Here is a 12,739-nt window from a genome sequence, read left to right as displayed (position 1 = left end):
ACCTTTGTGTCCTCCGTCTCTCTCATCTCTATTGTTTCCCTGACGGCTATCAATGGACACGTTTAGTATCTTAACATCTTTTGGTCTCATCTGGTGTTCAGATTTCTCTGATCTTGCATCTGTTAAATGTATCCGTCTAGCTCCCATCTCCCACTCCCTACCAACCTTTTCTCCACCTACATCTCTCTATCTTCTGATTCATCTCATCTCTGGATTTCCCTAGTTTCCTTTCCAATCTCTTCCTCTGTATCCCCTGGTTTCTGCATCTCCTCAGGTCCAACAGCAGATAAATAAATGATGTCCAGGAAACTGTCTGCTTTTCCAACACCGATACCACACTCCTCCCTTTCTTTCACTCCCCTAAAATCCCTTCTTCTTCCTTTTTCTGTTTTGTGAAAACCCTCCACCCCCCCCCAAATATCCCTTGTCTCTTGCCTCTGCTGGCAAAGAAAGAGAGGAACGGGTTGTAACCGCAGTCCTTTTGGGTCTAAATAAATCATAGCCCAGCACCGCCTCGCTTTTATAACACCGATCCCCCAGTTTCATCCTGGCGGCCATGAAAGAGAGGGAAAAGGAAGTGAGAGAGAAAGAGACTATCTAAGGACATGCGAGTAAAGGGAGTGGATATCAAAGGAAATAGTGTGAATGTAAAAGTGTCTTTAGTCATTTTCGTCTTTCTTCCTAACCCTATTTGGAAAGCGAAACTCTTCTGCCAAAGCAGGACATGAAGATTAACAGCAATTCAAAACTCAATATGATATATATATATTTTATTTTAGACATTGCTGAGTGATACTTTGGTGCATATGCGTTAAAGCGCTCTATACATCTCTTAGGAGCTGCAGAACAGAAATGTAGTCTAAACGACTGAAAATGTGGTGCATTTGGATTTTCTGTTGAACAATTAGTAACAAAAAAACATAAAAATGCAATAATTTGACAATGCGTTCCTTTTTTTTAATGTCGAACAAAGCTTACTGTTAACGCGTTTTTGATGTGTCAAATATTTAATGAATCCAATCCTTTCAACTGGCAATTTTAACATGTCTTATTTAATAAACAATTATAACAAGATTAATGAAACTAACAAACTAAAATCCATTTAGCATTTTTAAAATGAGCTTGACGCCCAAATATTCAGCTTTGACTCGTCAACGCTGCTCCTGTGAAACATATCAAGCAGCCGAGATAAAGCCTAGTCTACCAAGAAGCTGCGGCTAATTAAAAATGACTAGATTAATTAATGTGGAGATTCGTTAGTGGCACACACACACCGGAGTGCTTCTTTCAATTAGCACACTAAATGAACACAAATGGCTGAAACACACATGCAATTTGCCCTTCAGCCTACGGCCTCTTATACGGTCTCTTATACATTACTCTTTTCAATTTCTAATGAACGCTCACATTGAAATATAGAAAAGGACCTTCAGACACACAAGGGGACAGACGTCTTTTGCAGCTATCATCGTCTCAAAGCTCCATCGAGCATTAACATTTAGAAATGTGTGACTGGTACATTATCCATAAACAGCACATGAATAAAAGGCACACACACTCACTAGCACATGGATAGACCTACACACGCACAAGGATGTTGGCAGACACACACACGCTGACACAAGCATATCCAGCCAGAGTGAAACACACATCTGCATGCACACACATTTGGACTTGTATACTTGTGAGGACTCGCATTGACGTAATATATTTCCTAGCCCCTGGCCTAAGCCTAATCGCAACTACATGCTTAATGACATGACATTACCCTAAATAGGGCGTCAGCTTACAAATACTTTTAGTATAAATTTACTTGTTGATCATTCTTTCAATTAACTGATTAATCGTCTATATAATATTTGCAAACCATGACAAAATACCATTACGAGACCAAGGTGACATCTTCAAATCGCTTGTTTTGTCTAAAATGATATCTCTTCACAATTATATAAAACTAATAACAAGGCTGGATCTTGCGCGTGTTTGATATTACAGAGACCTAACTATTGATAATTTAATGCATGAATCAACTAATCGTGTTAACCCTAACCTTAACCTAAATCCTAAAACCAAGGTTTATGAAGCCAACATGTTCTCACAAGGTCTAAAACACAAACTGGTCCTCACAATGATGGCAGTACAAGAGCATAACCATGCACACACACACACACACAGACACACACACACACACACACACACACACATGCCTACCTGATGGTGCAGTCACGTGACCTTCAATCACTGGTATCTCTATCATCCCATTTTGTACTGCGGTCACGAAATGAACCCCAAGAACAGAACAGATGGGGCTGTGTGTGTGTGTGTGTGTGTGTGTGTGTGTGTGTGTGTGTGTGTGTGTGTGTGTGTGTGTGTGTGTGTGTGTGTGTGTGTGTGTGTGTGTGTGTGAAAACATACTATAAAAAATGCATACATCTGTGCATGAGGGTGTGTGTATGTGTGTGTGTGTGTGTGTGTGTGTGTGTGTGTGTGTGTGTGTGTGTGTGTGTGTGTGTGTGTGTGTGTGTGTGTGTTAAGATGCTTGAAATGAAGATCAGACCAGCAGCAGAATTGCTTACTGTCATTCATGCTCTTTGCACACATGCACACATGCACGCACACACACACACACACACACACAGACACACACCTGCACGCACACACACACACACGCACACACACCTGCCTTTATTAAAACGTCACATTCAGTGAATATGCTGTGTGCTGTCATGCTGTCTGCTGTGAATGGGAACGGCTGCGTATTTACAGTGAATTGTAAATCCTGCGGAGCACTCAGCTGTCACAGACTTATGAATTGCTAATATGTTGTATCTGGCACTGCCGATCCCCCTCTATCTGGCCCCTATCACTTCCATTGTGCGCTGTGCACAGAAGTGGGGCAGGGAAATCAAAAAAGATAACTTTGCTGAAGCAAAAACGGCAGAAATAAAGGAAAAGGGACAGGTCTGCTGAAAGATGATATAGTAAACCTCCTGTCGTAGTATTTCAGGTAAACTCAAGACCTTTTTCATCAAGATAAGAATACCTGCAAAATGTAATATGCACAACATTTAAAACCATGGTTTTTGGTGTGGATGTTGTTCACAGTGTAGGCTGCCCCGCATTGAACCATTTCCCACTGTTTGCTGCTCTCTTTAATCATTCATGTGAACACATTAGGCAGCACCAGACTGCACCATGAACACTCACAGGATACTCGTCAAGGTGAGGCTGATACTGTTGGGAGTCTCAATGAGCTTTTACATTTCAACTCCCTGGGTTATGCTGTATATATTTATGAGAAAAAAATGCTTTTAAGCCTGGTCCTTGAGTGATTTCAAGAAAAATATAATTGTGCATTGTCAATGGTTCCAAGAATGAATTATTGAGGCATTTGTATTTGGCCATTGTGCATTGTTAAAGAACACATGCACCCAATAGATGTTGGTGCTGACAGATAGTTCATCATGTACTCAGCACAGATTTGACTAATTTTACATAATAGTCTCTGGTTTTAATAATCTGCCTCCCACAATGCTGTTGGGTATATCTGTGTGTGACAATGAGACACATTACCTCAATTAGAGTTCTCTTCTCTGGGCTGAAAAAAAAAAGCTTGATCTTCAAAGCTATGAGAGTCAATAACCGCATGTTCCTGTTCATGTCGACTTCAACACTGCATTATTAGATTTATGTTTCTGTTCTTGAAGGTCTCTCTCTCAGGACCTCAACCACATCCACTTGTAATGATCAAATAGCATTTAACATTGTTCTATGTCAGTCGTCTTCTCTTTTTCTGATCTCATTCTTTTCAGTCCTTTCGCCCTTCATCTGCCTTTGTCTTTCTTTGTCTATGTGCCACTCTTCTTTCTCTTCGTCTCTGCCTTATTTGCTATCTAGTTTTACTCTAATAAACATATTCAGAAACAATACCACTAATCCTTTCACCTCTCAGCACCATACAGCAGAATACGAATGCATTGCCAACAACGCTACAGACAAATGAACCAATGCTGGTGCCAACAAAAGAAAGATCCCAATTTGTTAACTTTTTCCAGCTCAGTGTTTCAGAAAATAAAGACATGAGAACGCACCCGTGTATATTCGAGCACACATAAGGGAAACGTATGCATTAATTAAAATTAACTGGAGCTAAGGCTGTGGTTCAGATGCACAACCCACCGTGAAACACAGCATCTGCTTCTGTGTTACACACACACACACTCACACACACACACACACACACACACACACACACACACACACACACACACACATATATTCGTGTACACCTTTCCCGACACAAAATCTCATTCCACAGTCGCCAGTCACACCTGTGAGCGCAGTGACAAATGAGCAGCTCTAAAAATGTGGACAGATCGCGCGCACAAACTTGCACACAGTCGCACACGTACACACACTTAATCACACACACAGCTGGAAGCAAATACGCATGAACGTATTCCCATTCCCATATGCAGAGGGAATCATCCACGCGCACTAACACACATGGTGCAGAGAAAGCGCAAACCACAGCAGGTGGCAGATGCACTATCAATCTGTGTGTGTGTGTGCTGTGTGTGTGTGTGTGTGTGTGTGTGTGAATCAGTGTATTGTAAGCCAAGGACAACACATTTTACTGGTGAATGAACAGGTACTCTGCCCTTCATCCTTGCACGCAACGCACACAGGCACTTAGACGTGCACTTCAGCTCACACACACACATAAAAAGGGGTATCACAAAAAGATAATTCACAGAAACATGTAAAGACACTACATTTTCTCAATAAAAACACGTTCAAGTTGACACTTTTCTTACATTGAAGACACACAAGAGATCGATGAGATCGAAAAAGTAGATCAAGGGGAAAGAATATCTTACAAGCGAGTACGCGATGAGAGGATGAAGAGAAATAAAAGCACAAAAGGATGAAGAAACTGAACAAGACGGAAAACAAAGCTGATAACAAGAGAAGAAGAGCGCGGGACAGATCCCTGCTTCACAGACAGCACATGGAAGAGGGGGAGCGAAAGGAAGACGGGATGAGAAGAGGAGGCAGGGGAGGAGGTTTAGAGACGGAGGAGTCAGAGAGAGAGGACCAGGGTTTTTCTCTACTTACAGAATCTCCAGATCGCGCAGCGCCCGGAAAGCTCCATCTTCGATGCAGCCGATGTGGTTGCTGTCCAGTTGCCTGCACCAAGCACACACACACACACACACACAGACGAACACACACACACACACACACACACACAGTGGGGAGAGAGAGAGATGGGAGAGTCAGGCGCAGGTCTGCAAGGTCCGCTCAGCTGGGGGAGGGACTAACAAAAGACAGGGTGCGTGAATGAGTGTGTGTGTGTGTGTGTGTGTGTGTGTGTGTGTGTGAGTGTGTGAGTTGGTATCCCAGTAAGTGGGCTTAAGGTGGCAGGTAGGAGACACCTGCGGTAACTCTCTCACACACACACACACACACACACACACACACACACACACGTACACACACACAGATGCACACTCTGGGGATGCCCAGTCCACTAGATAGAACACAAGCTCAGGTTAAGTCTCTCACCTCGGCGCCGATATGACCAGCACTGAGGAGAGCAGGAGAGGAAAAAGAGAACGGGAGAGAGGAGAGAGCTGAGTGGCCTGCCTGGCGTCAGCCTATCACCTGCCTCCCCTGCCGCACGCCCAGTGCACACTGGCCACCGGGAGAGAGAGGGACGAGAGAGGTAGACACAGTGAAGAAGAGAGCGAGCGAGCCGAAGCTTCTAAAGCCCACCCTGCTTGTCAGTTCTGTAAATATTAATTGCATTTCTCCTCTCCCATCCTCCTCCCCCTCTCCCCTCCTCCCTATGTCCTCTTTTATTCTTTTTCCCCCTCTCTCTGTAGTGAAAGAGGGAGTAATTTCATTACATTAGGCCAGCCAATCCATTAAGGGCCTTTTACCGGCTCTGTCACTGAAACAATTTCATTAAAAGGAAAGCCTCCGTAAATCAACCTACAGTCACGACTCTGCCTCTCATTCCAGTTCTCCTTCCTTCCTCTCGCTTTCGCTCTACCTCCCTACTCTTCTTCTCTCACCCCTCTCCCTCCTCCCTGGCTCACTCGACGTTTCGCTCGCCGGACTCCCAGATGCACCGAGTAGCCCACCGCCATCCATCCTTTGCTTTTACTTTAATTTGCTCGGCTCTAGGTATTCAACCCACCTGGCCGTCACCATCCATCCATCCCTGCATCCATGAACCCAACAACCCCAGAAACCTTCCACCCTCCCTCCCTCCTTCCTTTCCTTTCCTCTCCTCCCATTCATTCATCCCTCTGTTTCTCCTCTTCCTCTGTTCTCTTTCTGCAGAGGAGCTGATGGATGGATAGCAGATATAAAGGGCAGACATTGAGAATAATCTTCCTTTTAACTCAACCAGGAATGATGAGCAGCAACAAACTCAAACAGGTGGACGCACACAAATATACAAAAACTCAAACAGGTGGACACACAAAGATACATGGACATGAAGATGCTAGCAAACTAAAAATAAAACATGAAACTGAAACACATACTTTCAGAAACACACAGAGTAACACATGTAATCATAAAGGTCCCACACACACACACACACACACACACACACACACACACACACACACACACCATATTACTGTCGGCTCTCCAGACACTAGAAGATAAAAGCGCATCACTCCACCTTAATCTTCTTCTCCTTGTCCCCATCTCATCTCTCTTCCAATAGATCCCTCCATCCCTAATCCTTTTTTTCTTTGACTTCTATCCTTCTTTTTTCTCACCTCGTTTCCAAGCATCCATCTTCTCCATTTCTCATGTTCCCTTCCTCTCTCCATTCATAATCTATTCTTTTTTTTCTCCCTCTAGTGCCCTCTCGTCTCCTCTCATCTCTAATTCCCCTTCACCTTTTCTCTTCTCACACTCCATCTATCCATTGCTAATCCATTTCCTCTGGCTGTTTTCTTTTATCAACCTTCTAAATGTCCTTTTCTTCTTCTCTACACAGCCCCGGTGTCTGCTCGGCACACTGCAGCACCTGTTATATCAGTCATGTCAGCTTTTAACGCGGAGGAAGGTGATTCCCAAAGCAGGAGCTGGATTGCGTCTGCATGGCGACATAAATGACATCAGGGCTTCTGGAGCAACATATTCTTTGGTTTGCTTTTATATGTGCATGTTTGTGTTGAGTGTGCGAGAAGAAGTCCTCTGAGTATCTGGCAAATGTATTTACTATGGCGCGCCACAAGTGCACCTCAATATAGCTGCATTTTAAGTTAAAGAAAAAAGTTGACTGTACATTGAGAATCATTATCTTATCACAAAAAAAAGACCTCCTCCAACTATCACTACCGCAAACCAATCCAAACGTTAACGTTATATTTATATTTATACTTATACACAAAAAGTATGATTTGTTTGATCGGTATACTCTTTTTTTTTTAAGGTCATAGTCGCAGCAAAGCCAGAACATTCTGCATGTATTTCTACCTGATATTGAGCAGCTGCTGGTGAACAGTTGGCACTCGACAGTAAATACCAAACAACTGTCTGCCCACAGGCCAGGTTTGGGCAGCAACATAATTATTTTCACCCCTCCAAAGGCTTTCACAGACTGATGAGATGTTTTGATCTGCTTTGATGCAAAGTAATTATATTGCAGGGGGGGATTTAGAGATAACTTAATCAATTGAGCACAATTTGTAAAAGATTGCTCGGGTGATTGAAATGGAGAGTTTTGTATACAAGAGTAGACTGATAGGATTGTGTGCTCTTGTTAAGATATTTTGAAATCGAAGATTATTTTTCGGCTACTTGTTGGAAGGGAGCTGTGAGTGTGAGCATCTAAAAGGGACTCTAGAACATACTGAGGCTGGGGATCATAACAACATATGGCTATACCATGTCTGGGTTTTATGTAATTAAAATCATTTTTTTAGTAAGGAAAACTGGCACACAGCCTGAGCAGCCATATGGAGACGCATAGCACCGGCAAGGTTGACTAGTTATTACAGCCATTCTATTTTCAGTAGCGGTGTTTGTGTTGAACTGAATATGAAGTACAGGGTATGTTTGCTATAATGAGAACAAAGAGGTCCATCAGGGTTTGTCTCATTTGATTCATCTGTGTTATTTCATTGTTCCACGTACAGCCTTGTATCTAATAATCACATTCATATTGGACGATTCTGCGCCTCACAATGTCGTCGCTTGAGACCCCATGAAAGCCTCAACAGCAAAATTCTGGGCAGTCTCTGGACATTTTTTTTTAACAATGATTTGTCACTTGCAATTGCCACTAAAAATGTCTTTTAAAATCTTACTACGACCTGAGGTAGTCATTATTCAAACTGCAAAACATATTTTCATGAATATATATAGAAAGATTTTGTTTTTGTGCTTCTATTAACATATAATTACTGCTTTTTTTCTGGTAAGGCTTTTTCTTTTCATTGGAGGCATTGTTGCAAATTGACCACAATGCAAATGTTGTGTAGTTTAGAAATCCTAACAATAACCCGCACAACATGAAAAGCAGTGTATTTTCTTTTTCTTTAACATCAAGGTTACTTTCGTTTAAAAATAACGACTCAGTATGCTTTGACTGAATTGAATTATGATGAACCGTGCATAGTTCTAACATAGTTGTTGTGTGGTTGTGTGGTTGTGTGGGTGGCCTTATTTACACAATATTAGCCTTGGTGATGCTTATGCATGGTGTGTATAGCCTAGGTGATTGTCTTGGCTTGCATCTATGAAATCTTTTCGGCTATATTATGTTTTGAGTATGTATACGACTTAAATATAACACTGGAGCACAAGGTAAGGGAACCTTATTGTTCAGGATCCTTCCCTTACCAACTTTTTTTCAATTGCCTAACACTTTACTACTGTAACATAGTTTATTTAGCATAACTTGCTTTTCTTAATCTTAACCATACCTTAGTTGCAATGAGAAAATATAATCGAAAGCGAGAAATTAAAAAACAGGTATGGGTGTACAAAATGTGTCACTGAATGTAGCCTGGGGTTAGGATCAGGATTGTCCAGTATCAATGTTCTTGTCTGGCTGTCCATTCAATATAGCCAAGGTGGGAGTAGCTTGCAATTATTAAAGCGTCCCAAAACTTCTTGTTGTTGTTTTACCACAATTATGAGCTTCTCCTAGCCAAGGAGTTTTACTTAAAATATACTCAAACCTTAACGGTGAAGGCTGCAAATCTGAATGTGCCCTTATGTATAGTTTTTGCAATGGTCCTACAGGTCTTTTTGGAAGACCTCCACATCTATCGGCTTTTCATTTAAATCCACTGCCTCTACACGTCCACAATGTCACCACTGACACTGAAGCGAGTCTGGGGGATTCCCACCACTCTGTAGCGCTGACAAGGACTGTCAGACAGGTTGTGAGATGTCTTCAATTCTACAACTCGCCCAGATGCTGTTTTGATCATTTTGAGAACATAGTATCACTATGCTCCTCATGTCTGTAATTTCACTAGAATTGAGAATAACTGGGGGATTCATATTGGCGACCATGTACTTCATCTTCTGTCCTCGTCCACAGTAAACGATTCCATCATTTGTGATATGATTGGATTCCTCTGACAGCTTTGTTCACCAAGCACCCTGATTAGCAGTGACATGATTGGTATCAATCTGGGATGAGGGTGTACTTTGTATGTCTGTGTGAGTGTGTGTGCTCTCCATATCTGTACCATCTTGTTGCATTCACAGTCCTTTTGTGTTTGTGCTTGCTTGTGTTCAGATCACAGATGTCTGTTCCCTGGGATAGAGTGGGGGGGTCATATAATTAGTTAGTGTGTTTCATCATGTCTATCATAAAGCCTATTGGCAGACTGATTCAATGCTTCCCTCTGCTACCATCTGGAGCAGAGGGAAGCACACACACAGCAGCCCTGCCAACCACTGCCGACTAAGTAATTAATGAAAGGACAGAGGGAAGGGAGGACGATACACTAGCTGGCTTTCCATCCAATCTATATCAACAAATGATGCTTCATCAAATCTGGAAAATCTTGTAAACAGCACAATTTTTGAATTTGAAATTACAAACGTGTTTTGCCATTTACGTGACAAAGAACATAATTGTTAATAAAGAAAGCACATTAACAAATGGTGATGGAGACGTATTGGAAACAGACTAATAACTAATTAGAAAAGTGCTGTAAAGCCTCATCAAGCAAGCAGTGGTGTAACATTATGCAAGCAATGGGCTCGAAGTTGTCGTGTAATGCACTTCATACACAAAGGTGAACTCACCAAGCTCTCTGAGTGATGGTGGGCTACACTAGTGTGTGCGCTGGTAGTTTTGTTAGATGTTTTGTTAGCAAATCACGGTGAGAGACATACAACAAGTGAGCCTCAGGCGATGCCCTCAGCCTTGTAAGCATTGTCAACACCGCTACGAGCTATTCTCCCAATCTTGTATCTTGCACTTTTAAAAGTAACCATTTTATGTCAGTTTGAAACGGGAGTCTCCAGTGTTAAAGTATAATGCTTTGTCACACCAACCATCCGACCTCTTGGACTTCATCAATGGCAACTTGTTTCCTCCTTTGCGCCTGTCATGAACACTATGGCCACTGGAGGGATTCACGGGAAGACAGTCTCGATGAACATTTGCCAATTCCTTAAAATATTCATAGCCGATGCACTTATGCATACATTTAGAGTCCCCCACTTGCTGTCTATCAGGTGAACATATTGCTTTGTCTCTTGTTGTAACTGCCAGTTAGAGTGCACGTTTAGATAGAAACCGATCAAGGAAGATGATGATAATGCCATCCCAACCAACGGCCTTGTCTCAAACGCAAACTGCCGGCATTGTGGAGACAAAAGATTGCATTATATACATCTCTCAGCTTCTCTCTTCTGGATCTCTTTCTATCTAAATGTAACATATGACACTAACGTGTTTGTATAAATGAGACAGTTGTTGCTGGTTTGCTGTGCTGTTCGCTCCAAGAGCAAATGTTTGGAAAATCGGCAGTACTGCCGATGTAGGAGTGATGCAGTGTGGAAGGACATCTGCGATGTCTAATACGCCATGTACTGTAGCCTTAATGCAGCAAATGAGGATTTGCACAATACAGGGTAGGCTTGGACTTGCAAATGGTCTCTTTGCTTTTAGTGATGTTCAAGGGTACAGGAAGCCATCTGCATGTTTTATAATTGTAAGGCCACTGCTGTTGACCCTGTTCCAGATTTAGATACATGCAGTCAAAGGACACCAAGTGACTTTCCATCCAAGTTATCTTTTGCAAATTAGGCAAAATTAACATAAACTTACATTTCCTTCAGGTGGATTTATGAATGTTATAACTCTCATAAATAAACCGTGACATTTGTCTGACGTTGAAGTGCAGGTTAAATAAAAGCAACCCTGCTGAAAACTAATTTGACGCACTATGGGGAAGAAATTGTTGTGTCTGCCTCTTACTGAAATTACTTTAGATTCTCGTAAAATTACTCAACTAATTAAAACCATGAACGCAAATTAAATGCATTAAGGTTTTTGTTTCATTTTACGCAACTAACCACAATAGATGACAACAAGTTAAAAGGATGCCATTAGAATTTTAGAATCTATTTTTGTGAACCCCAGAATGTAAAATGGAACTTTAATTACTAACATAATCGATAGCTGCAAGCCTAGCTGAAACTACTCATGACTATTTGACGGTTGTGTTTTACTGTATGTTGGTATCAGTAAATTCTACATCAAAACAGAATCCCAAATTAAATGAAAAATGTAATGAAAATTGTAACTGTTAGAGGCATTCTGTCTTGCTGAATGAGTTACAATTCAGACACAGCTTTTGACATTTTCTCCCTCCTGTCTCGGTTGGTCACGACCTTAAATGAATCAGCCACATCCTGCCATTTAAAGGAAGTGCGTTGGGGGTTGTGTGTAGCGCAAAGAATGATGAGAATCGGAGGAAAGAATTTCAAGAAGCGGGCTCTCATGTCTTTGTTGTTTTTTTCATATTAGTGCAGGGCTTTGAAGGCTTGATTGGGGAAGAAATGACTCTGTGAAGTGTTTGTGCATTATTCCTCCTGGTGTCACCTTCATTTAAAGATGTTCTGCCCTCAAAAGGACATTTTTATAAAAAAATTTCAAACACACTGTTCCTAGATATATGTCTGGCTCTAGCTGTTCATTGTTGAAACCGCAGTAAACATAAAAAAGAACTGAAGGCAAACATCTGCAATGACAGACACACACAACCGTGCAGGTAAGAAACTTGTCTGTGTGTGCGAGTGTGTTTGTGTGCACACAGCCGACACAGTGTTCTCACCTCTCTCGGAGGCGCTATAGTCATAATTCAAATAAATGGCCATCCTGCACTGCATTGTGGGTATGGAAGCGTGAAGTGTGGAGGCGTTTTATGAGGGAGAAGAGAAGGGAGAGGATAACAAGAAGGATAACGGTAAAGGAGTAAAGCCATGGGGTTGGCTCTTTTGCTGTTCTTACACTGATACTGGCACGGTAAGGTTGTATTGTTGGAAGGGATTACATATTGCATTCTTTCAAACCACCTGAAGGTGCTATAAGTGTGTGTCGATGTTGGGCATGGGTGGACACAGTGGGACAAATGAATTACATTTTATCACAACAAAAAAGTGGGTTGAGTATGAAGGCAGATGAAAAACAAGCTACAATATGAGAACGTGATGGCTGCAGAAGATAAAAGGTGTG

General features: G+C 41.9%; 1 protein-coding gene across 1 annotated transcript in view; it reads right to left on the bottom strand.

Annotated features, from left to right (window-relative positions):
* Nucleotides 1–12,739, bottom strand: part of slit3 (slit homolog 3) — a gene marked incomplete at both ends in the record, with an annotated part of 226,119 nt that overhangs the window by 83,555 nt on the left and 129,825 nt on the right. Inside the window, one exon of the mRNA XM_079228276.1 lies at nt 5,119–5,190. Within this exon, the coding sequence (XP_079084402.1) occupies nt 5,119–5,190 (72 nt within the window). The remainder of the gene's footprint in view (nt 1–5,118; nt 5,191–12,739) is intronic.

The sequence above is a fragment of the Taurulus bubalis genome (genome assembly GCF_910589615.1).
Source record: "Taurulus bubalis genome assembly, chromosome: 13".
In the NCBI taxonomy this organism is placed as follows: domain Eukaryota; kingdom Metazoa; phylum Chordata; class Actinopteri; order Perciformes; family Cottidae; genus Taurulus; species Taurulus bubalis.
The sequence above is the reverse complement of the archived record's forward strand: the minus strand, read 5'-3'. Positions and strand labels throughout refer to the sequence as shown.